The sequence below is a fragment of the Protopterus annectens genome, chromosome 1.part0 (genome assembly GCF_019279795.1).
Source record: "Protopterus annectens isolate FY-2018-M chromosome 1.part0, PAN1.0, whole genome shotgun sequence".
Lineage (NCBI taxonomy): Eukaryota > Metazoa > Chordata > Ceratodontiformes > Protopteridae > Protopterus > Protopterus annectens.
Genome location: NC_056725.1, coordinates 588,111,156 through 588,138,220, shown reverse-complemented (window position 1 = coordinate 588,138,220; position 27,065 = coordinate 588,111,156). Strand labels below are relative to the sequence as shown.

Below are 27,065 nucleotides of genomic sequence, written 5' to 3'. Positions count from 1 at the left end.
GTGGTGTTCTACAGGGCTCAGTCCTGGGACCCCTCTTGTTCGGCATTTATTTTTCCGAGGTACAGGCAAACATAGGAGGAATGTGGCTGGCAAAGTTCGCAGATGACTGCAAACTGGGCGCCATAATTGATACTCCAGCGGACACAAACATCCTTCAGAGAGGCCTCATAGAAATGGATAATTGGTGCCAGAGCCATGGCCTTAAGCTGAACGCCAAAAAATGTGTAGTCATACCCTTTGGGAAAAACAAGGTACCCACAAATTACCACATAGGTGGTAATCCATTAAGTACGGAAGAGGTAATCAGGGACCTAGGGACCCAGGTTGACAGTAACCTCTCATTTGACACTCACATTGCCAAAGTGGTTAGGAAGACCTTCTATATTGCCCACCTTATCATGAAGGGTTTCACATCTAGATCAAGAGAGGTCATTGTGCCCCTGTACTCTTCTCTTATCAGGCCAATGATTGAGTACAATGCCCCATTTGGGATGTATCTTACCCGACACCTGCAGCAGTTGGAAAGACCCCAAAAGTTCCTCACCAAGAGGATAAAGGGTCTTAAACATATGTCATATGCTTCCCGACTGAAAAAACTCCAGCTCTATTCAGTCGCATACCGCCTACTCAGAGGAGATCTGTGCCTGACGTACAAGGCCATGTCCAATCCGGAACTAATGGACATGCTCCACCTCAGAAAATCCAAATCCATCAGAGCCACGAGAGCAAGAGACTTAAACCTCAACACAGAAATAAATAGGACGTGCTGGAGGGACAGATTCATAACCCAGAGGCTCCCTACACTCTGGAACAGAATCCCAATCCATGTTAGGCAGAGCCCCTCACTAATTCTATTCAAGAGAAATCTTGACGAGTGGATGGGAGATCGTAGGTTTACCCCGGGGGTCATCTCTGTGTCACTACTAGACAGAGGCACAGTAAACTAAACCCTGAATGGGCATAGTATTCTCATCCTAAGGGGTGGTGAAAGCCACACACACTCTGGCTAGGCTTATAAATGCCCTAGGGCAGATAGCCTAGTACGAACCTATGAACTTTGATGTGACCTATAACCTGTACAATTCAATTGAAAAACAAACAAATCTGTTAGGGGAAAAAATATAAAAAAAATAAACGTACAATAAGCTGGTTGCATAAGTGTGCACACACCTAAAGTACTACTTTGTTGAAACACCTTTTGATTTAATTACAACATTCAGTCTTCTTGGGTACACACCTGCCATCAGTTAGAGACTCTGATTACCCCAAATAAAGTTCAGCTGTCCTCGTAGGATTTTCCTAACATTTACTCAGTTGCCTGCTACAGCAAAAGCCATGGTTCGCAGAGAGCTTACAAAGCATCAAAGGGGATCTCATTGTTGAAAGGTATCAGTCAGGAGAAGAGTACAAAAACATTTTTACAGCATTGGATATACCATGGAACACAGTGAAGACAGTCATCAAAAAGTGGAGAGAAAATATGGGACAACAATGACATTGCAAAGAACTGGACATCCCTCCAAAATTGATGAAAAGGTAAAGACGAAAACTGATCAAGAAGGCTGCCAAAAGACCTACAGCAACACTGAAGGAGCTATAGGAATTTCTGGCAAGTACTGGTTGTGTACTACATGTGACAACAATCTGCCATATTCTCCATATGTCTGGACTGTGGGGTAGGGTTGTAAGACGGAAGCCTTTTTTTACACAGAAAAACATCCAGCCCTGTCTAATATTTGCAAAACAATGCATCGGGTCTCCCAAAAGCACGTGGGAAAATGTGTTATAGTCTGATGAGACCAAGGTTGAACTTTTTGGCCACAGTTCCAAAAGGTACATTTGGCGCAAAAACAACACTTCGCATCACCAAAAGAACGCCATCCCCACTGTGAAGCATGGTGGTGTCAGTATCATGCTTTGGGGTTGCTTTTCTTCCACTGGAACTGGGGCTTTAGTCAAGGTGGAGGGAATTATTAACAGTTCTAAACCCAAAACCTCTAGGCATCTGCTAGAAAGCTGAAGACGAAGAGGAATTTCACCTTTCAGCACGACAATGACCCCAAGCATACATCCAAATCAACAAAAGAATGGCTTCACCAGAAGAAAATTATATTGGAATGGCCCAGCCAGAGCCCAGACTTAAATTCAATAGAAAAATCTGTGGGGTGACCTGAAGAGGGCTGTACACAAGAGATCCCTTCACAATCTGAAAAATTTGGAGCACTTTTATGAGGAAGAGTAGGCATATATTGCCAAGTCAAGATTTGCCATACTGATAGACTCCTATCCAAGAAGACTGAATGCTGTAATTAAATCAAAAGGTGCTTCAACAAAGTATTAGTTTAAGGGTGTACACAGTTATGCAACCAGCTTATTGTACGTTTTTTATTTTTCATATTTTTCCCTTAACAGATTTGTTTTTCAATTGAATTGTACAGGTTATAGGTCACATTAAAGGTGGGAAAAGTTTTGAAATTATTTATTGTGGTCTCATTTTTTATATCACAAAAACCTAGCATTTTAACAGGGGTGTGTACACTTTTTATATCCACTTTAGGTACACAATATCATCTGCAAGTACTCTTTGATTACCATATAAATTATATCCTTGAGTTTGTGAGTCTTTCCTAATGGCAATAAATATCCTGCCTGGTTAATCTGTTCAAAAACAGATTTTGTCTGAAAGGAACTCTCCAACCCTTAATATATCCTCCTATTTAACCCAATTCTATCCAGGAATGCAGATACTTCCATTGCCCAACTCAAAATCCCCAGCTCAACCTGTCAAATACTTTGCATCAAGACCCACTGAAAATAGCTTGTACGTTCTGCTTCTCTCTGGATCATCATTGTTCTAGTAAAGTCAAAGTTTGCCTCCCCTCCAAAAAACTGCATTGACTCATATCTATCAGTTTTGACAACATACTTGCTCTTCTCTTAGCTAGTACAGATCTAAATGCTTTTGAAATGTCTATATGAAGCTGCATCTGAAGGGTTTTTACCCTCTATTGTGTTATTCAGCCACCACAACTGTTTAAGTTGCTGGTTCCCCTCCTTTTACACTACTTTAAATCCAGTCAGATCTTTTATCACTTTCTTCCCTCCGAAGTTCCACATGAATGCTGTCTGCTGATATATATCTGTGTGTGTGTGTGTGTGTGTGTGTGTGTGTGTGTGTATATATATATATATATATGTCATCCAGTCCTAGCCGTTAATTGTTGAGCTTCATCTTTCTCTAACCTTGCCATAGTTGTGTACTGTAAATATTTCCATTTGTTTCTTTTCTTGGTTTCCATGTTCTCTTGCTTTATGCAAATTTTCATAAAAATTCTGAAATGTCTCTAATACTTTTATAGATTCTGTAATTATTTTTCTTTTCACAGGCTCCCTAATGTTTGATGACATCTCTTTCTACTTCCTGTTGCTCAAGTCATTGGGCTAAAATTTTTTATGCTATATAGTTATCAAAAAAAATCAATTTCAGTTGGTTTAAGTTCTGATGACCTTTTTGGCCCCTGTAGTGTTACGCTTAGTAAAGCATTACTATCCATACTCAAAAAAGAATAATTTCCTTAGTTACTACCATTTGTCAGAGTACTCTATAGGCAATTTTTAAAATCTGCAATTCCCTAAAATCACATCTCAGGCTTTCATGTACTGGAGAAAAATGCTGTGTTGTGTGAGGTGTATAAAAGTACATATACGAACACTTCCTTGCACAAATCCTAAATCTTGTGGAGACTCGCCTATTTGGGAGACGTGCATATTTTTTCCTGTTCTTGCTTTCTGAAGGTAGACTGAAAAAGCAAATTACAATCCTTTCTAATCTCCTCCAGTTGATTTTCACTGTTATGCATTAGTTTATAAGGTCTTATAGTTATTACTTTTTTGAGTGTCTGACCTGCAGTCCTCATTTTGCTTAGTTTCATCCCCCTCTGTTATATTTCCCTCCCAAGTTGCTTGCTTCCAATCATGCCTCTCAACTGTCCAGGCTATTACCTCATATTTTTGGACTGTTCCTCCTAAACTTTGTGGTTTTGTGCAAAATCATTGCAGATTAAAGCCACTAAATAGTGACAGGCATGAGAGTTCAGGCTTCATAACCTTCACAAAAATGCATGGTAATACAAAAGCCAGCCATTCTAGCAACTTTCTAAGTTTTACAAGAACAATATTTAAATCCTGTCCCTGATTTTGGTCTTTATTCCTCCATTACTTTAGACTTTGTCCAGAATTCTTGCACTAAGAAGTTGAAAGGTATGCTGCCCAATACCTTAGTTCCTTTACTGATTTCTCCTGTAAATTCCAGCCCTTTCCCATTAATTTTATATATCCCAGACTTGCAGACATCTCTATTGTAAAAATTTCAGTGCCCCATTCCTGCACTGGTTTAGTTTTTAGAGTACATTTTGCTCCTTTATCAGTATAATCTGTATGGTTGTTACTTTTCTCCTTAATGACATGCATCCAAAATCACTTTCAATCTCTTGAACCCCACCCCCTTCCATTTAATTGTAATCCTTTTCCAGTGTGATTTATAATCTTCTGTTTATGTATATGAGCTTTAACTGTGTAGATTTTAAGTACCCCTTTAAAATGAGTAACCTTAATCACCTTGTTTTATGGGTAGAATCCTCTTATCCTGCTTAGTAAGTAGAAGTAATTTATTTTGAAGAGGAAGACTGCAATCTCTGTCATTCACAACTTTTCCTTCAGGTGTTGTATCTTACTGTCCATTTCCATCATGAGGTATTTTCAGTTTCTTAATTTTTGTATTATCGTCTGTGTTTAGTCTTTTCTCTTCCGTAGCTGTCACAGCAGAATCCTTTTAAATCCAAAACCTTAAGTATTTATCTTGTATCCTCATGTTGTGTATTGCTGAACTAATTCATTCATAGGTGCATAGTTCGCTGCTGTAGCATTTTTTTTTATTTTATATCCCAAAAAGACTTTAACTGTCCCAAAATGTTCCAGAACAAAATGTGCTTTTCTGGCTTTATCAAGTGCTAAATAATGTCTGAAAGTGAAGCTTTTCCCTATCTTGGATATTGATTGTTACCAGTACATCAGCATTTAAAAAGATTCACTGTAGGCTGTGAATTACTTAGTCATGTTAGAAAGACAATATTCGCAGCAGTCTTAAGGGAGTGAAAAATTGTCTAATGATTGGATGACAACCTGTTCGTTATGCATAGTGCGCATTGCATTAGTGAACCCTAAACTGGCGTTTGTCTTGTGTGTAATACACAGTAACTTTCATTTGTAAATGTTTAATCACTTTATGGCAATTTGTTTCAAAAACTGTATAGGTGCTAAATATGTGTACTTCATGTCTTAAGAACACACTGGTAGAATTCATTTTGAGTTATTTTGCATATTTAATAATATTGAGAAAAGTGGTTTAAACATATATTGCATTTAGTTTCTGCACTACAGAGGCAAGTCTGAGTATCAATTTGTGTGGTTTTTGGCTCCATGTCCCATATTATGTGTTCAAGTTATAAGCCAGGTACTGGAGGAGGCAGTCATTGAGATGTTTGAGAGGATAGCTGGTGCAGTCTTGCTCAATAATGTAGTAAACTTCTGGCCAGCATTTGGAGATTTGTAGGCCTAGCTTATACATATTCCAATGACTGCCAAGGATGGCACTGCAACAAGCCAACCCTGGCTTTCCTCCGTTGCCATTGAATGTGAAGTAAATGTCCATAGACTCTGTCCACTCCAGACATGGGCCAGTTTGTGAGACAGTACTGGAAATTTGGGCCATTGAAATGTGATGGGGCACAGCTGATACAGCACCCATGCCTCCCCCATCAAAAAAAAAAAAACTTTTAAAAGACAATGCATGTTTACTCTTACTTAACAATAGAGAAGTCTGGCATTCAATGATTTTTTTTAGAATAGACTCAACCAGGATGCAGTTAAGAATGTTGTTTAATTATTTGTGAAAATTCAGTAGCCATGACGGGCAGTACCTTTTATTATGTAGAAAATCGTAAGAATGATGATTGTTATGATATGGCATGAGCCCAAGTTACCAAACATATGTGGCATAACCGCAGTCGTCATTCTTTTTTTTTTTCTGTCTCCAGACTTGGATTGGAAACTGCAAAAGAAGAAAACCTTTCTGATTGGTATTCTCAGGTAAGTCCAGCATTTCAAACCACAGCTGATAGTGTGGTCTGGTTGACTTCAGTTTGTCTCCAGTTTACTTTTTTTTTCTCTGACAAATTTTGTACTTCAGTGGATGTAATCACCATGTTTGCTTTTTCTGTCTTTTGTTGTAGTATTGTATTCTCTGTGGGGGCAGTAGGATGACTTAAGAGAGATGACTACAGTAACTTCCTCTTCACTGTACTTGCCACTCCTTTGAGTCTTAGAGGCCAAGGTGCTTTGTCATACTCCTCACTTTGTCAGTACTGCAGTCTGTAGTTGAAAGGTGCCACATAATTCCTCCTCGTGGCATCCTCTGTTTTGGAGCCAATTTACATCTAGACTGATGTCCTTCTGGAACCAAAAACATCCTGGTGTAAAACCCCTTGTTTGTCTGTTCTGGAGGTACTCTTTCTATGGTACCCTTGTTTGTCTGTTCTGGAGGTACTCTTTCTACGGTACCCTTGTTTGTCTGTTCTGGAGGTACTCTTTCTATGGTACCCTGAGCTTGAAACTGATCCAGAATTGAGGGGAAGAGATGAAGATGACTTGTAGGCAGTTGGAGTGTCCCCCGAAAGGGAGGAAGTGTCCACAAACTCAAAAAGTATCCTTTCTGGATGATGGAAAGGGCACAAGCCTCTGAGGTAATTCCGCCAGGAGGGTAGGGAAAGGGTAAGGCGGAGGGATAAGGGAGTGGAGTTGGGTGATGGGTTTGAGTCACAGTCGAGGAACTCTGTCCTGGTCATGCTGCCCCCGAAAGGGAGTTGGAGTGGAGGTAGAAGTTTGTGTAGGAATGCAGTGTCTCCTAGGTTGCCTCCATTCCTTAACCTGTGGGGCATTGGAATGAGATGATTGCCTCCTAACAAAGGTGGTCTTTTGAGGGTAATTCCTATGACACCTGTGAATAGGAGAAACTAACAGATGCTTTAGATTTTGTAGCTCCTTGCCCTTTTCCTGTAGGGAGTTAAGGAGCTCTGCAGAGGCTGCACCGAAAAGGGCCTTATTATCAAGAGGTGGATCTAACAATTTGGTATGGACATCCATAGAAAGGGGCTGTAACCTCACCCAAGTACATCTTGTCAGGACAGAACCTGAGGCTGCAGATTTAGAGGATGCCTCTACTGCATCATAATTACATTTTATGGAGTGCCTGGTCACCTAGGCAGTAGAGAGCAGGGCAGAGAGTTATGACTTAGCAGGGGAGTCTAGCACATCTGGAATCAGTGCATAAGCTCTTGATACGGTATTTGAAACAAACCTAGCCATGTGAGTTTGATAGTTTAGGGCTCTAATGGCTAGAGTTGAAGTATATACCTTCTTCCATAATCTATCCATAAATTTGCTGTCCTTGTCATTGGGAAACAGAGAGGTGGAGCGCAGTTGTCTGGATGATTTATCTGCTTACATTGCAATGACAGCAAGCTCTGCAGGGGGGGGGGGTTCTTGAATAGGAACTGTGTATCCTGAGGAACATTATAAAATCTATCTGTATGTTTAGAAGCTGAGGGCTGAGAGTCAGGGCTCTGTGATGCAGCCAGAAAGGCATCATGAAAGTCCGGAAGCAGGGGAGGGGCTGCAAATGGTGAGGGCTGGTCTATGTGCAATAATTCAAAGTATCTTATTTTTGTTTCAGAAATATCTGAGGCCTGCCATTTAAAATGTTCTCTCATCAGAGAAATGGTGTCCCCAAAGGATAATTCTTCTCCTGGAGATTCAGGACTAATAGAGTCCTCCTCTTTAGGGGTAATGAAGTCCTTGGGGGATTCTGTCTGGGAGCAATAGGTAAGTGATTCAGCGGAAGAGAGGTCCCCTTCTGAATCCTCCAAGGCCTGCACAAGTGTAGGGGTTGGTAGAGGTACCTGAGACTGGAGGGGCCTGGGAGACCCTGAAAGGATTTTGGGAAAACTCTTCCCATCCAGGAGCAGGTTCAGGTTATCTATGTTCCTATGTTTTAATTTCTGTTTCCTCTTCAGAGGAGCAGAAAGATGTGTTGACTTAGAGTCAGATGCCTGGGAGAATGGAAAGGCTAGAGTAGGCCCCGCCGATGTTCCAAACCATGGTTCTCCTTCACCATCGGGGCTGAGGGCTGATCAACATTAGCAGACGTAGTCTGAGTTTCCACCAAACCGGCTTCCACCATGGTTCCCAGTTCTAGCTGTGAAACGGGCGTCCGATGAGACCATGGGCTAGCATCTGCCTCAAGATTCTCACCAGACTCTTGAGGTGCAGCATGAGCATCAAGCCTAACTTTCTTGGCCTTCTTCGGAGGCGGCTCGTTGGAGGTACCTACCTCACCCTCCATGCCTAACGCTAGATGCTGGAGCCTCTGATTTTCTAAATAAAGTTTTAAGGCAGCCAGATGGCTGAGAAGTGTTTTAGGTACAAAGGATTTGCAAATATCGCAAGACGTATGGTCTTGGCCTACACCTAAACAGAATAAGCGCTTATCATGCATGTCCTTATGTGGAATTTATCTTCCACAAGCACACTTCCCTTTCGTCGCTGACATGTACGTTTGAAAAGCAATAAGAAGGAAACAAAAACACAAAGTGAGTACTTACCTGTATCGGATGGTCGAAACGAACAAACTGATCCCTGGAGCTGTCGATTGGAGGTCCTTAGATCACTGTGGCAGAAAAGTTCTGAAGGGGGTATGTGCAGACATCAGTTTTATAAATGACATCGGTTTATGGCCCTGAAAAGCCACGCAGTATGAACCCCCTGCTCCTAAGACTTTGGTATACTGGCCAGATGTCCAGTGCTGCAGGCAGCAACCTCCCTACAGTTATGAATACCGCAACATGGAAGAGAAGGACAGCTAAGGTTATGGTAAGTTCTTACACAACTATTCTTTCAAAGCAGTGGGACTGCATAAATCAGATTATTGCCATCTTTGTTGCGTCTTACAGCAGTATAATGCCAGAACAGAGCTGTAATACACACACTGATTATCACTCTTTTTGCTGACACAAAGTAAAGGGGAATCACATTACAGACTGCTTTCGGAGTTGGCGGGATGAGACTTATTTCCCATTTAGTGGAACATTTCTAGTAGCAGCCTGAAATAAAAATGTTATGAGCTCATTTTGGATGTCACTTTTCTTGGAATGCTGTTATGAGAAATGCTGCAGCATCTCTACAGTCTCCATCCTTTGCGTGAATTTAGTGTCAGGTAGTCATAGTGAGCACTCCCTTCTCTGTGCAGTCTGTGTGTTAAAGCAGGTGATTGTAATGGGTAAACTCCTTCTACCAATGTCAAGGTATTGGTCGTATAAAGAAACAATGGGTCTGTATTATGTCTGCAAAAACCCCTTTCAGCGAATGACTTCGCCAAATGATAACCAGAGAAATTTAACTCCCTCAGGCATTCCAGCAAATTTTTTCCTAGGGGGGAAAAACGCTTGGTCAGCCTAAAACCTGACAAAATTTAAAGCTCTTCAAAGTCGGGGGCTTTGCCCCCACACCCCCCCAACTAAATATACCAACTCCGAGATTGCCCTACAATGGGGAAAAGAGAATTCCCGATGACGGCCAAGCGTTTTTTTCCCCCTAGGAAAAAAATTATTTGCTGAAATGAGCGTTCATGGGAGTTAGGTTTTGCTGGTTATTGTTCGGCGAAGACCCATTCACTGAAAGGAGCTTTTGTAGACGTAGTATAGATCCGAAACAACAACATGACGTTGTTTAATGGGCAGATTTTCATTGTGTTTCACTGTTGCAGTCATTACACTTGGGTTATCCTGCTGGCAGGCTACCCGCAGTCGGCCTGAGTTCCAAAGTCTTGGACTGGCGTCGGTTGTTGTCACTTCTTCCCTGACGTCAGTGCACCAGGGGTATATAAGATGCAACCAACGACATTTTCTTCAGTCTTTCTTGCCGCGTGGTGCCCGAAGCAAAAGCAGTTCACAAGTGCCGGTCGGCCAACTCCTGAGATTTTCGAAATCTAATTTCAGAACTGAAGTCTTCAATAAAGCTAAGTACCCCGTTGGGGAAACTTTTTCTTGCTCCAGTCCAATGTCAGTAAAAGTTAACAATTGTATTTCTTGTGGGAAGCAAATACCTCATAAGGATTTTCACTCTTACTTTATTCCCTGCCTAGGCCCTGACCACGACGTCACTAGTTGTCAGTTTTGTGCTAGATTCAACAAACGCACTATTAATCGTCTGTTTGATTTTGCATTGCATTACTTTGGCCATAAGTTTAATTACATAATGCCGTCAGAACAACCAACGACCGGAATTTATAAAAAGCACAAAGACAAGGAAAAGGACAGGCATCCGAGACCCAAAACTGACGAAGCCTCTTCCAGGCCAGTCGCCGGTGCTCAGTGAGGTGCTTTCGCAGCCCCTTACTTCCGCTGCCTCAGAGCCACAGGCCGCCTCCGACTCCCACGTGGAGACATCTAGGCCTCTGGAAACTCAAGATATTGGGCCTACGGAAGCTATTCCCTCAGATGGGTCTGGAGCCACTGAGCAGGCATTTGCTTCTGAGGGTGTTTTCAGACCTACACAGCTTACTATCAAGTCAACTACAGCAGCTGAAGCAAAGTCTAAAACATCGTTACAGACAAAGAAACAAGTGCAGCATTCTCCTGGACAGTCATCCAGGCCTAAGAAACAGATGCTCAAAATGGCCGAAGACTTAATTACTTTGATCAGGGGTTCCCATCCCCCTCCTGATAAAAGGCCTAGGCAGGATACAGACAGACTATGAATGCTCTGACCAGGTTTCTATTTCCTCTGATTCCACTTCAGACCAGGGATACTCTCTTCCTCCCTATGTGGATTCTGATGCTGAAGAGTCTATCCCTTCAGCCTCTACTCCTGAGGATTACTCTTTTGGGGAAACCTTGCACACCATGAGGGAGCATTTCCATTGGGAAAGCCAGGATTGTTCAGAATCAAAGAAAAGGCTCAGAAATTTTCTTTTATTTCCTCAGCACAGGCCTCTTGTTATTCCCCCTGTGTTAGATATTGTTGATGATGTATTTTCTGAATCTAGTTTGTCTCCTGATTCTCTACCCCCAGCACCAGTCAAGCCAGGCAGGTACTATAGGGTCCCAGACTCTCATAACTGTATTTATAAAAACCCTGCTGCTGACCCAGAAACTATTTCTCAGGGTCCCAAAGGGGTGAAGGCTTCCACTGCAAAAAACCCAGTCCCCTCTGACAGGGATTCCAGAGCACTGGATAGATGGGGGGAAAAAGTTTACACTTCTGCAACTTTAGCAGTAAGGGTTTTGAACTGCCAGTTTCATATGCTGAAATACCAACAATATTTAATGTCTTTGTTAAAACAGAAAATGTTTGCAAGTTCAGAATGTCCTGACAATAAGGAAATGCAGGATTTATTGCATGCAGTTGAGCAAGTGGAAAAACATACTCTGCAATGTGGTTTTGATTCATTAGAGGCTTCTTGTAGAGCTGCAGTTACAGAATCTGTCATTCGAAGGCGTGTCTGGCTTAAAGAACAAAGTTTACCTGATCATTGTTTGTGTCTTTCGGCTTTTCCCGGTTAGGGGTCGTCACAGCGGAACTCCGGTCCGCTAATGATTGGCAGTTGATTTTTATGTACCGGCTTGCCAGGCCTGACGTACACCCTTCAACGAAGGTACTCCCATTCACGCATGTCTCCATGCAGAAGACGCTCTAGCTGAGAATCGAACCGGACAGCGTCTTACTGTGAGGTGACAACGCTACCGCAGCACCACCACCGCAGGTCAACAAAGTTTACCTGATCATGTTAAAGCTAAATTACTGGATGCTGCTTTACAGCATGATACCTTGTTTGGTGTTAAGGCAGAAGAGGTGTTAAAGAAAATGGAGGATAAGGCAAAATCTATGCAGACAGTAAAGGATTTCTTACAGGTACAGCCTCCTAGATTTAGCAGAAATTGACCTTCTAAAAATTGGTACTTTCCCGCGTCAGACAGGCCTCAAAGAGGCAGATACAGATGCCCAAGAGGCAGATCTCAGCAACAAGGCTGTTACAGACCTAGACAATGGGGTGCTTCTACCCCCCCAAGGGAGAAGAAGACAAGTCACAACCTTACAGGAAACAGTCCCAATGACTTCCCCTTTCAAAAGCCAAGCACTTATCTCTTGGCAGCACCTTTAGGGGGAAAGCTAGCACTTTTCTCACAAAATTGGCACATTATCACCCAGGACAGATGAGTACTGAATATTGTCTCTCAGGGCTACAGGTTCCACTTTCACACCCTTCCAAGGTGAAAAGGAATGCCAGACCTGTTTCAAAACCAATGGACAGATGCACAAAAACAGATTACTGCTCTCATGGATATGAGAGCTATTCAAACAGTACCTCAGCAAGAACAGGGGCAAGGATTTTACTCAAGACTTTTCTTGGTTCCCAGAAAGGACAAAGCCTGGAGACCCATTCTGGATCTGTCTATTCTAAACACTTTCCTTGATGTTCCAAAATTCAAGATGTTGACACTGCAGCAACTTCTACCCATGCTGGGCAAAAAGGCTTGGCTTGTTACTTTGGACCTCAAAGAGGTATACCTGCATGTCCCAATCAGACAAAATTGCAGAAGATACCTCAGATTCATAGCTGGCACAATGCATTACCAATTCTCTGCACTGCCCTTTGGCTTATCTACTGCGCCCAGGATCTTCACAAAATGCCTGGCACCAGTAATTTAATTGCATTTTGCAGACAAAAAGGAATTCAAATATATCCCTGTTTGGACGACTGCCTTATTCAAGCAGAGAGCAAGGACATTCTTCTAAAGCATCTGGCATTTGTAAAAAGATTATTAGTTGGCCTAGGGTACACAGTAAACGAAAAGAAATCAAAACTAGGGCCCTCTCAAGAGATAATATTCCTGGGTGCAAGCTTGAATACAACTACCCAGATGGCTTATCTCACGCCAGACAAGCAAAGGCAACTGACAAATTACTTTCAAATGATGGTAACAAAAACCCAGCTACCTGCAAGAAAAATTCTGCAGGCTTTGGGGTTCATAGCATCCTGCATCCTACTAATTCCATATGCAAAACTGCATATGCGGAAGTTACAATGGTATCTAAAAAAATGTTTGGACTCAGCATTGCCACAGCCTGGAAGCAGCAGTAACTATTATTCCCTGCTTGCCACAGCCTGGAAGCAACAGTAACTTTTATTCCCTGCTTGCAACAGGAGTTTCGATGGTGGGCACTGGCATGTCACCACAACAAGGGACAGCCTTTCACTTTACCCACAGCCAGGCAAACACTGACAACAGATGCATCGGATTATGCCTGGGGGGCGCACATGGCAGGAAAATGTATTCAGGGTAAGTGGTCCGCAGAACAAATGCATCTTCACATCAATCAAAAAGAGATGCTAGCTGTACAGAATGCCCTGACAGCCTTTAAGGACTTACTGCATCCAGGACAACTATTACTAAAGACGGACAACACCACAGTAATGTGGTACGTAAACAAGCAAGGGGGCACGCATTCATACCCCCTTTGCAGACAAGCTGTGTCTTTGTGGAACACAGCACTGACCTATCAAGTTCATCTGCAAGCACAATTCCTGCCAGGAAAGAAAAATACTCTGGCAGACAATTTAAGCAGAAACCTCATGGATCCTCACGATTGGAAACTAAATCCACAGGTGTTCAACATGATAACAAAAAAATGGGGATGCCTGGACATAGATCTTTTTGCCTCCCCTCTCAACTGCCAACTTCAAAAGTTCTGCACAAGGACTTATCAGACACAAGCATGGAAAGTGGATGCTCTCTCATTCAGCTGGAGAAACCTAAAAGTTTGCCTTCCCACCACTGCCTCTCCTTTCCAAGGTGCTTCTAAAAGTCAGACAAGAGAGGCCAAAAATGATATTGATTGCCCCAGACTGGCCACACCAGCACTGGTACCCAATCTTAAAGAACTTGGCTCAAGGCCCAGCCTGGACTTTACCTCAAATCCCTCAACTTCTGACTCAACAAAACAATCAGATCCTGCACAGCCAACTCAGAACCTTAAATATGGCTGCATGGCAGATACCATAGACGTCAGACCACACCTCTCTCTAAAGCTGTTATGGATGTCATTCTGGAAGCCAGGAGGCCCAGCACCAGGAAATCTTATGCAGACAAATGGAAGAGATTCTGCCACTGGAACTAGGCACAAGGCTTTGACCCATTTGAACCAAATATCCCTCAGATTTTACAATACCTAACTGAGATGTTGGACAAAGGCCTATCCTTTTCATCTATTAAGATCCATGCCTCTGCCATTTCAGCTCATTATACCACGGAACCTCCTATTTTCTCTCATCCACTACTAAGACAGTACCTCAGAGGGACTAAAAACATAAGACCCCCCCCGGAGTTCACTGACACCTACTTGGGACCTCAGCTTTGTCTTGGAGAAACTCACTTTGCTTCCTTTTGAGCCAGCCAATACAGCTGATATAAAATTCTTATCATGGAAAACTGCTGTGCTCCTAGCAATAACTTCTGCACGACCAGTCTCAGAGCTACAGGCTTTAATGGCAGTGGAACCTTTTATAATTTTTCATCAAGACAGGGTTTCTTTAAGGACGAACCCAACATTTATGCCAAAGGTGGTATCCAGTGTGGCTCTTAACCAAACCATTCATTTGCCAACATTCTATCCAAATCCCCAGAATAAAGGGGAGAGACTTCTACACACTTTGGACATACACAGGCAGTTATGCTTCTACTTGGATAAAACAAAAGCATTCAGAAAAACTGAGCAACTGGTTGTAGCTTATGCTGCAGGATCACAAGGAAAGGCGATCTCAAAGCAGACTATTTCTAAGTGTATAGGACACTATATTCACTTCTGCTACGCACAACATGGAAAGCCAGTGCCTAACAACATTAGACCACACTCTACCAGGGCAGCTGCCACGTCAGCAGCCTTCCTCAGAGGAGTACCAACCAAGGACATTTTGGAAGCTCCAACTTGGAGTTCAGTGCACACTTTTACCAAGCATTACCACTTGCCTCTTTACCCTAAATCAAGAGCAAGCTTTGCCACTGCAGTTCTGCAGGGACTCATAGCCACTCCTAATTCTATTTAGACCCAGCCACCCTACCTCAGCTTTGGGAGTCTACCCAAGTGTAATGACTGCAAAAGTGAAACACCATGAACATAGTACAGTTGTGTACCTACCATAAATGCAGATGTTCGAGTGTATTCACTGTTGCAGTCCAGGTTACCCACCCTCCATCCCCACTTTCTTTGCTGGGACTTTTTTATACCTTTCTATCCTATACAACCTTTGTGGTGCATTTGCTTGTAGCTGAAGGTATTGTTTATATTTTGCTGTATGTCTTTATTAGCAATATGTATTGCCTACCTATTTGGGGGCACCTGACATCTGGGGCAAGAAACACTGAAGAAAACGGCGTCGGTTGCATCTTATATACCCCTGGTGCACTGACGTCGGGGAAGAAGCGACAACAACCGACACCGGACCAGGACTCTGGAACTCGGGCCGACTGCGGGTCGGCTGCCAGCAGGATAACCCAAGTGTAATGACTGCAACAGTGAATACACTCGAACATCTACATTTATGGTAGGTACACAACTGTACTTTTGGTAGTTACACAGCAGTAAATGTGTTAAGTAGATGAGAATTGTGGAACAAAAAAAGCAAGTCAGTGACAACAGCATTCCTCTTCCATTCTCCAGATATTAAACTTAACCACCATTTCTGAGCCAGGCAGCATTTACCATGACCATTTTGCAGGTCCTAGTGTCCCATGTTACCACAACAGTCCATCTATCCTCTTCTTCATAAGCTGTGGTAGTTATCCCAAGAGTCAGTACTGCAGTTATGAATCAAGGATCATGCTATAGTTGTGTAGGAGCTTCTTAGCATACATACAGATGTTCAAGTTGGTTCATAGTTACAGTACGACTACCTTCCCTCCCCTCTGTCCTTTATACAGTCTTGGGGTGGGTCACCAGATTACACCCTTACTTCCCCACACATTATCAGGCATCCCTATTCTAAGAGATAAGCAGCAGTAGTATGCAAGGTGCAGTCTTGGAGATTCATCTTCTTGTGCTCTTTCCCCAGAGTTAGCCATCTTTGAGTGGGTCATGCTGTTTCTAGAATTAATTCCTGAACTTGCTGGGGCAAGAAAGACCTGAAGATGATGTCAGCCAATGCCCCTTTTATACCACCAGTACCTTGACGTCGGTAGGATCAGTTTGTCAGGCCTGGTGTTTGGGTTGGCTTTTCAGCTATTAATGGCAAGAATCCCAGGAGTCTGTACTATTAACAGTGATTCTACTTGCATATCTACATTTATGGTACATTCCCCACTTATCTCCTTGGTATTGACAGACACTTCCTCATTGCCCCGCTATTCAACTTCCTCCAGATTAGCCCACATCTCTGTGCTGGTTGTGTCGAGGATGACCTGTTCCCAACTGTGTCCAGTGGCAGCATAAGTTGGATACTCTGTGCCATTGACAATCATCTTTGCAGGTCCACAGTATTTTCCTTTCATGCTGTCTGCACTGTGCCTGTCTGCAGGGGGATCTCTCCTTTACTTCTTGCTGCGAGTGTAGAAATTCTTAAAAGGGGTTTTACACTTGGGAACACCCATGGAACCTGACCTTTGTTACGTAAAAATTAACATGATCATTGTTTTAGTCAGTGGCCACAGCACCTCTTACATTATGGGCACGGAGAAAGTATGGTAGAGTGGCCATACATTTCTGAATGCTTTGGAATACGTGGCGTTTTATATTGCCTGCTTCCTCAAGCACCTACAGCAGGGGGATGGGGAGGTGTTACAGTAACACCTGAGAAACTGCTCAGTTTACTTTGTCTGGAAGTGCTGCTTCCTCTTTCCAAGTACATGAAAAAAAAATTCTGTCATGGATATGTCTAAGCAGTCATTTGCTGGCTGGCAAATGCAGCAGGCCACCACTGTCCCGTTGGGATGGGCATGCAGGCACTAAATGTTCATGCTCATCCTCCCTGCCTGGCTTCTTGATCACACATGCTTTTAGCCAAATACAAGTTTTCTTGGTTGTTGCCAGAGTTTTCAGCCCTCTATGCCACAAGCCAGGCTGCTTATACAGATTAATTATGAAGGGTCCTCCTAATCCAGAGGTGCTGTGTCCTATGTTGTCTAAAATGGACATTTTATTTTTGTAAGGCATTCTGTAAAGTGGATGAATTCATTCACCTCAGCATTTATCGTTCATCTCAGGAATTCCTTAAGGTTCTTTGCTGAGATCATTCATGTCGTCATTGTAAACTCTAAATATTTACCTGCAACCACTTTATCCAGCAGTGTACATAAACAATTTGGTGTTTTCTAGACCATCCAGTTCTCCTGTATTAAAATGAGTTTCAGTTAGATTTGGATTTCATTAAGAGGTTATCTAGAAGAGATGATGTCCTTCAAGGATGCATCTGCAGTCCTTACAAATGGGTTGTCCTGTCGTCAGGCAGCCCTTCGGTCGGCCGGATTCCAAAGTCTGGGTCCGGCTTCGGCTGGTGTCGCACTTCACCCGACGTCATCGCTGCAGTTTTTCGGGTATAAAGGCATCAGCCGACGCCATCTTCCTCCGTCTTTCTTGCCGCGTGGTGCCCGAAGCAGAAGCTGTTCGCAAGTGCCGGTCGGTCAGATCCAGAGATTACTACTACCGAATACTACTACGAAGACTTCTAAAAAGCTAAGTACCCCGTTGGGGACTCTTTCTTGCCTCAGCCGATGTCAGAGAAAGTGAATAACTGTTTATCTTGGTGGAAACAAATACCTCATAAGGATTTCCACTCCTACTGCATACATTGTTTAGGCCCAGACCACAACGTAGCAGCTTGTCTAGCCTGTGCTTTTTTTAACCGACGGACGCTTAGACGTCGGTCGGAGTTTGCTGAACAGATATTCGGCTCTGATTTTGCCTATATTATGCCGTCGGATCCTCCAACTACTCAAATTTCCAAAAAACGCAAAGAAAAGGACCGACACTCGCGGTCCGCGGTTTCGGCCGAAACCGCGATTAAGCAAACCGCGAGTGTCTCGGTTTCGGCCGAAACCGAGCAAGCGGTTCTTTCTTCAGCCGAAACCATGCCTTCTCTAACCTGGTAGAATCGGCTTCTGAAATCCAACCTTCTGTTGCGGTTTCTCAGGAATTATCAGACACTATTCCCCTGGATATTTCTACCCCTGCACGTGGAGCTGCTAGGCCTCCAGCAGCCATGTCTATTAAGGCCTTTGCCAGGGCTAAAGCAGCCAAAGTTTCAAAAACAGTGCCTGCCAAACCCCTCTCACACAGGCCCAGCACCAGCTCCCATATGCTTTCCTTGGCTGAGGATCTAATTTCTTTAATTCGTGGATCCCAGCCTCATCCAGACAGGACCTCTCTCCCACCTCCAGAAAAGAGGCCTAGAGCAGAGCCCCCTGAGCCAGTATCCACAGATGATTCCTCTGATGACTCAGAGCATACAGATCCTCCTGAGGCTTCTTATTCCCCTTACGAAGACTCTGATGCTGAAGAGTCCATTCCATCAGCCTCTCCTACTGAGGAATTTTCCTTTGGGGAAACTTTGCATGCTATGAGGGAACAATTTCAGTGGCAGGGCCAAGATTTCTCAGACTCCAGAAAAAGGCTTAGAACCTTTCTACATTTGCCACAACATAGGCCTTTAGCCATACCTCCAGTTCTTTCTGTTGTAGATGATGCATTTAATGATGCTTGCACTGCTCCTGATTCATTACCTCCGGCTCCTGCTAAGCCCGATAGGTTCTACAGGGTCCCGGACACTCATCACCATTTATATCAGGCTCCCTTTGCAGACCCAGAGACTATCTCCCAGGGCCCTAAAGCTATTGCAGCTACTTCTACTAAACCCCCCCCCCTCTGAAAGGGAATCTAGGTCCTTAGAGAGATGGGGTAAAAAAGTTTACACTTCTGCTACTTTGTCAGCAAGGGCTTTGAACTGCCAATTTCATATGATTCAATATCAAGAGTTTATGCTTGACCAGTTAACTAAAAAGCTGTCCTCTGAAGAATCTTTAGATAAAAAATATGTTCAGGAAATGGTACATAACATACAGCAGGTTAGTAACCATTCTTTAAAATGTGGCTATGATGCACTGGAGGCTTCCTTTAGATCAGCCATGACTGGCACAGTTATCAGGAGACATGCATGGTTGAAAGAACAGGCATTACCAGACCATGTCAAATCAAAGCTTTTGGATGCACCTATGGACAAGGTCAATTTATTTGGTTCCCCTGCGCAACAGGTTCTAAAAAAGATGGAGGAGAAGGCGAAATCTGTACAAACAGTGAAAGATTTCTTACAGGTACAACCTCCAAGGTTTAGCAGGAATTGGCCCTCCAAGAATTGGTCCTTTCCGGACTCCTCTAAGACACAGAGAGGCAGGAACAGGCGTTCTAGAGGCAGAAGCCAATCCAGGGGTGCCTACAGGGGACGCCAGTGGCAAGGTAACAACCAGCGAGGCACAGACGCAGCCACCACCACTACGACAACTCAATCACAGTGACTTGGCAGTGACACCGCCTACCAGGGAACAACTAGAAGCACCCTTAGGCGGAAAGCTAACCTTATTTTCAAAGAACTGGCATTGCATCACAAGGGAAAAATGGATTTTGCAAACTATAGACCAAGGTTACAGGTTCCACTTCCATACTCTACCAGGAAAGAGAGGAATGCCAAACCTACCACCTACTCAAAGGGCAGAAGCTCTAAAGCAAATATCTCAACTATTAAGAATGAGAGCTGTGGAAAAGGTACCATCTATGGAGAAAGGAAAGGGATTTTACTCCAGACTCTTCCTGGTACCAAGAAAAGAAAACAAATGGAGACCTATTCTAGACCTGTCCGCTTTAAACACATTCCTCATTGTTCCAAAATTCAAAATGCTGACCCTACAGCAGCTTCTTCCCATGCTGGGCAAGGAGTCTTGGCTGGTAACTCTAGATCTCAAGGAGGCATACCTGCACGTCCCCATTCGACCAATTTGCAGAAGATACCTCAGATTTCTTGCAGGATCAGAGCATTATCAATTTTCAGCATTGCCCTTTGGCTTGTCTACTGCGCCCAGAGTGTTCACGAAATGCCTGGCATCAGTAATTGCTTATTGCAGACTTCAGGGGATCCAAATATATCCCTACCTGGACGACTGCCTGATACAAGCGGACAACAAAAACAAGCTAACAGAAGACTTACAGAGAGTCATTTACCTGTTACAAGCCCTGGGATACACAGTCAATATAAAAAAGTCAAGGCTGATTCCATCCCAAAGAATAACCTTTCTGGGTGCAGAGCTGGACACTTCAAAACAAATGGCATTCCTAACTGCAGAAAAGAAAGAGCAACTACCTCTCTACTTCTTGGCATTAACAAAGCAGAACCATCTAACTGCAAGAAAAGTGCTTCAAGCCCTAGGCTTCGTGGCATCCTGCATAATTCTGGTCCCTCATGCCAGACTGCATATGAGAAAGCTACAGTGGTACCTGAAAAATTTGTGGTCCCAACACAAGCACAGCCTAGAAACCAAAATTCCAATAATCCCATGCCTGAAGCAAGAGTTCCTATGGTGGTCCCAGGCCTGTCAATCGAACACAGGATTGCCCTTCTGCAACAGTCAACCAAACCAAACCATCACGACAGATGCCTCAGACCTCGGTTGGGGGGCACACATGCTGGGCAGGTGCATACAAGGCTTATGGACTCAAGACCAGCTGCGCCTGCACATAAATCTAAAGGAAATGCTGGCAGTAAAATTGGCAATCCAGTCATTCAGACCATTTCTCCAGGAAGGTCAGTTGATGATAAGGACAGACAACACCACAGTTATGTGGTTACATCAACAAACGGGGAGGCACACATTCATGTCCTCTATGCCAGCTGGCACTGGACCTATGGGATGTGGCTCTGAGCTACAACATTCAGTTACAAGCAGTTTTTGTACCGGGAAAAGAAAACATTCTAGCAGACATATTAAGCAGAACTACCACAGATGCCCACGAATGGATGCTACATCCGGACATCTTCAAAGCCATTACAAGAAAATGGGGATTACCACAAATAGACTTGTTTGCATCCCCACTCAATCATCAGCTCAAGAAATTCTGCACAAGGACATACCACCCACTTGCTTGGAAGGTGGACTCCCTATCTTTCAGTTGGAAAAATCTGACAGCATACGCATTCCCACCTCTTCCTTTGATGCACAAGGTGCTTCTGAAGATCAAAGAGGACCGTCCAAGGATCATTCTAATAGCTCCAGACTGGGATCATTCTAATAGCTCCAGACTGGCCAAGACAACATTGGTTACCCACTACTGAGAAGCATGTCTCGGGAACAAATATGGACACTACCCCTGATCCCATTACTGTTAACACAGAACAACTACAACATCCTGCATCCGAACCTGAAAACTCTGCAGCTGACTGCCTGGAACATTACATAAGAGCAATTAACCCAAATTTATCCCAAAGGGTTAAAGACATAATCCTGGAGGCTCGTAGACCTTCAACAAGAAAGAATTATGCAGCAAAGTGGAAAAGATATCTCATTTGGAGTACTGCAAAGGGCAAAGATGTGACACTGGTAAACATAGCCAACATCCTGGAGTACTTGGCAGAGCTCTTCCATACAGGCCTGTCCTATTCCTCCATCAAGATACATGCATCAGCTATTTCAGCAGAATACAGCTTGGATCCTCCTGTCTTCTCTCATCCTCTACTCAGACAGTTTCTGAGAGGAATCAAAAATGTAAAACCTCCTAGGAAACCACCATTGCCAGCATGGGACTTGAACTTTGTGCTAGAAAAATTGACACTTCCCCCTTTCGAACCAGCAGCAACAGCAGAATTGCAATACTTCTCCTGGAAGACTGCTTTCCTGCTGGCAATAACTTCAGCAAGAAGGGTCTCTGAACTACAGGCATTAATGGCAGTGCAACCCTTCCTGATCTTCCATCAAGATAGTGTCCATGAGAACAAATCCTACATTCATGCCTAAAGTGGTATCCAGAGTGTCATTAAACCAGGCTATCCACCTACCTACATTCTTCCCCAACCCACAGAACAGGGGAGAAAGACTCTTACATACCTTGGATGTACATAGGCAATTACGCTACTACCTGGACAGGACCAAGTCCAATAGAAAAACTGACCAGCTTTTGGTAGCATATGCAACAGGAAAGGAAGGAAAACCAATTTCAAAGCAGACAATCTCCAAATGGATAGGAAATTGCATTAAATTTTGTTACTCCTACCATGGAAAGAAAACTCCAGAGAACATCAGGCCTCACTCCACAAGGGCTGCTGCCACTACCACAGCTTTCTTACGAGGAGTGGCTACTAAGGACATTATAGAGGCTGCTACTTGGACCTCCGTGCATACATTTGCCAAGCATTACAATTTACCTTTATACTCTAGATCCCGAGCAGGTTTTGCCACTGCTGTTTTGCAAGGGATCCTAGCTACACCATAATCTCTACCTTTTTCCTCCTCCCCTAGTTTAGCTATGGTATTCTACCCATTTGTAAGGACTGCAGATGCATCCTTGAAGGACATAGTACAGTTTTGTACCTACCATAAATGTAGATGTCCGATAGTAATGCATCTGCAGTCAGGATTACCCACCCACCTTCCCCTCTGAGGTATTCCTAGGGTATTTGCCATCCTTCAGCTAGCTTGGGGGGGGATCTATTATGGTGTATTTGTTTGTATATATGTACATACATGCTTATTTTATGTGTTTGCTCTCTACTTTTTGGAAACCTTGGCATTTATCCAAATTTAGCCATCCAAGAGGGCACCTGGCATCTGGGGCAAGAAACACTGAGGAAGATGGCGTCGGCTGATGCCTTTATACCCGAAAAACTGCAGCGATGACGTCGGGTGAAGTGCGACACCAGCCGCAGCCGGACCCAGACTTTGGAATCCGGCCGACCGAAGGGCTGCCTGACGACAGGACAACCCATTTGTAAGGACTGCAGATGCATTCCTGTCGGACATCTACATTTATGGTAGGTACAAAACTGTACTTTCTTAACCACCGCAAAACCAAAACTCCTGTGTATGATCTTGAAAAAAAAAAAGTTTTCGTGTACACTGGAATTTGGTTAAGCCCTTATTCCACCACTGAATGTGTTTAATAAATAGGTATACTGCACATTTTGTTTCCTTGTAATGTGACTTGGCTCAAGCACCACTGCGATGAGTTTAAGGTTAATTTATTCTTCATATTTTTTGTATTTCTGGATCCTGAAGCTTTCTTCATCAAATGTAAATGAGAATGGTGATCTTACAAGAATGCAATTGTTATTATGAACTGTATCAGCCCACACATAACTCCAGTTCTAGTGATGTCCTTCAAGGATGCATCTGCAGTCTTCACAAATGGGTTGTCCTGTCGTCAGGCAGCCCTTCGGTCGGCCGGATTCCAAAGTCTGGGTCTGGCTTCGTCTGGTGTCGCACTTCACCCGACATCATTGCGGCAGTTCTTCGGGTATAAAGGCATCAGCCAACGCCATTTTCCCCAGTCTTTCTTGCCGCGTGGCGCCCGAAGCAGAAGCTGTTCGCAAGTGCCGGTCGGTCAGATCCAGAGATTACTACTACCGAATATTACTTCGAAGACTTCTAAAAAGCTAAGTACCCCGTTGGGGACTCTTTCTTGCCTCAGCCGATGTCAGAGAAAGTGAATAACTGTTTATCTTGTGGGAAACAAATACCTCATAAAGATTTCCACTCCTACTGCATACATTGTTTAGGCCCAGACCACGACGTTGCAGCTTGTCTAGCCTGTGCTTCTTTTAACCGACGGATGCTTAGATGTCGGTCGGAGTTTGCTGAACATATTTTCGGCTCCGATTTTGCATATATTATGCCGTCGGATCCTCCGACTTCGCAAAGTACCAAAACGCATAAGAAAGGACCGACACTCGCGGTCCGCGGTTTCGGCCGAAACCGCGATTAAGCAAACCGCGAGTGTCTCGGTTTCGGCCGAAACCGAGCAAGTGGTTCTTTCTTCAGCCGAAATCATGCCTTCTACCGAGGCCTCTTCTAACCTGGTAGAAACGGCTTCTGAAATCCAACCTTCTGTTGCGGTTTCACAGGATTTATCAGATACCATTCCCCTGGATATTTCTACCCCTGCACGTGGAGCTGCTAGGCCTCCTGCAGCAATGTCTATTAAGGCCTTTGCCAGGGCTAAAGCAGCCAAAGCATCAAAAACGGTGCCTGCCAAGCCCCCCTCTCTCAGGCCCAGCACCAGCTCCCATATGCTAACTTTGGCTGAGGATCTCATCTCTTTAATTCGTGGAGCCCAACCTCATCCAGACAGGGCCTCTCTCCCTCCTCCAGAAAAAAGGCCTAGAGCACAGCCCCCTGAGCCAGTATCCACAGATGATTCCTCTGATGACTCAGAACATACAGACCCTCCTGAGGCTGCTTATTCTCCTTACGAAGACTCTGATGCTGAGGAGTCCATCCCTTCAGCCTCTCCTCCTGAGGAATTTTCCTTTGGGGAAACCTTGCATGCTATGAGGGAACAATTTCAGTGGCAGGGCCAAGATTTCTCAGACTCCAGAAAAAGGCTTAGGACCTTTCTACATTTGCCACAGCATAGGCCTTTAGCTATTCCTCCAGTTCTTTCTGTTGTTGATGATGCATTTAATGATGCTTGCACTGCTCCTGATTCATTACCTCCGGCTCCTGCTAAGCCCGATAGGTTCTACAGGGTCCCGGACACTCATCACCATTTATATAAGGCTCCTTTGCAGATCCAGAGACTTTCTCCCAGGGTCCTTAAGCTGTAGCAGCTCCTTCCATTAACAAACAGCTCCCCTCTGAAAGGGAATCCAGGTCCTTAGAGATGGGGTAAAAGTTTACACCTCTGCTACTTTGTCAGCTAGAGCTTTGAACTGCCAATTTCATATGATTCAATACCAAGAGTTTATGCTTGACCAGTTGACTAAAAACTGTCCTCTGAAGAATCTTTAGATAAGAAATATGTTCAAGAAATGGTACATAACATACAGCAGGTTAGTAACCATTCTTTAAAATGTGGCTATGATGCACTGGAGGCTTCCTTTAGATCAGCCATGACTGGCACAGTTATCAGGAGGCATGCATGGCTGAAAGAACATGCATTACCAGACCATGTTAAATCAAAGCTTTTGGATGCACCTATGGACAAGGTCAGTTTATTTGGTTCCCCTGCGCAACAGGTACTAAAAAAGATGGAAGAGAAGGCAAAATCTGTACAAACAGTGAAAGATTTCTTACAAGTTCAACCTCCAAGGTTTAGCAGGAACTGGCTCTCCAAGAATTGGTCCTTTCCAGACTCCTCTAGGGCACAAAGAGGCAGGAATAGGCTCGAGAGGCAGAAACCAAACCAGGGGTGCCTACAGGGGACGCCAGTGGCAGGGTAACAACCAGCGAGGCACGGATGCAACCACCACCACTACAACAACTCAATCACAGTGACTTGACGGTGGCACCGCCTACCAGGGAACAACTAGAAGCACCCTTAGGCGGAAAGCTAACCTTATTTTCAAACAACTGGCATTGCATCACAAGAGAAAAATGGATTTTGCAAACTATAGACCAAAGTTACAGGTTCCATTTCCATACTCTACCAAGCAAAAGAGGAATGCCAAACCTGCCACCTACTGAAAGGACAGAAGCTCTAAAGCAAATATCTCAATTACTAAGAATGCGAGCTGTGGAAAAGGTACCACCTTTGGAGCAAGGAAAGGGATTTTACTCCAGACTCTTCCTGGTACCAAGAAAAGAAAACAAATGGAGGCCTATTCTAGACCTGTCCACTTTAAACACATTCCTCATTGTTCCAAAATTCAAAATGCTGACCGTACAGCAGCTTCTTCCCATGCTGGGCAAGGAGTCTTGGCTGGTAACTCTAGATCTCAAGGAGGTATTCCTGCACGTCCCCATAAGACCAATTTGCAGAAGATACCTCAGATTTCTTGCAGGATCAGAGCATTATCAATTCTCAGCATTGCCCTTTGGCTTATCTACTGCGCCCAGAGTGTTTATGAAATGCCTGGCATCAGTAATCGCTCATTGCAGACTTCAGGGGATTCAAATCTATCCCTACCTGGACGACTGCCTGATACAAGCGGACAACAAAATAAAACTAACAGAAGACCTACAAAGAGTCATTTACCTGCTGCAAGCCCTGGGATATACAGTCAATATAAAAAAGTCAAGGCTGATTCCATCCCAAAGAATAACCTTTCTGGGTGCAGAACTGGGCACATCAAATCAAATGGCATCCCTGACTGCAGAAAAGAAAGAGCAGCTTCCTCTCTACTTCTTGGCATTAACAAAGCAGAACCATCTAACTGCAAGAAAAGTGCTGCAAGCTCTAGGCTTCATGGCATCCTGCATAATACTGGTCCCTCATGCCAGGCTGCATATGAGAAAGCTACAATGGTACCTAAAGAATTTGTGGTCTCAACACAAGCACAGCCTAGAAACCAAAATTCCAATGATTCCCTGCCTGAAGAAAGAGTTCCTATGGTGGGCTCAGGCCTGCCAATCAAACTCAGGATTGCCCTTCTGCAAAAGCCAACCAACTCAAACCATCACGACAGATGCCTCAGACCTCGGTTGGGGGGCACACATGCTGGACAGGTGCATTCAAGGCCTATGGACTCAAGACCAGCTGCACCTGCACATAAATCTAAAAGAAATGATGGCAGTAAAATTGGCAATCCAGGCCTTCAAACCTTTTCTCCAAGAAGGTCAGCTGATGATAAGGACAGACAACACCACAGTTATGTGGTACATCAACAAACAGGGAGGCACACACTCATATCCTCTATGCCGGCTGGCACTGGACCTATGGGATGTGGCTCTGAGCTACAACATTCAGTTACAAGCTATTTATGTACC

General features: G+C 43.9%; 1 protein-coding gene across 13 annotated transcripts in view; it reads left to right on the top strand.

Annotated features, from left to right (window-relative positions):
- Positions 1-27,065, top strand: part of EPRS1 (glutamyl-prolyl-tRNA synthetase 1) — a 1,752,234-nt gene that overhangs the window by 1,240,312 nt on the left and 484,857 nt on the right. For all 13 annotated transcript variants that reach the window (XM_044061601.1, XM_044061548.1, XM_044061611.1 and 10 more), the window contains one exon: positions 6,096-6,147. In XM_044061601.1, the coding sequence (XP_043917536.1) occupies positions 6,096-6,147 (52 nt within the window). The remainder of the gene's footprint in view (positions 1-6,095; positions 6,148-27,065) is intronic.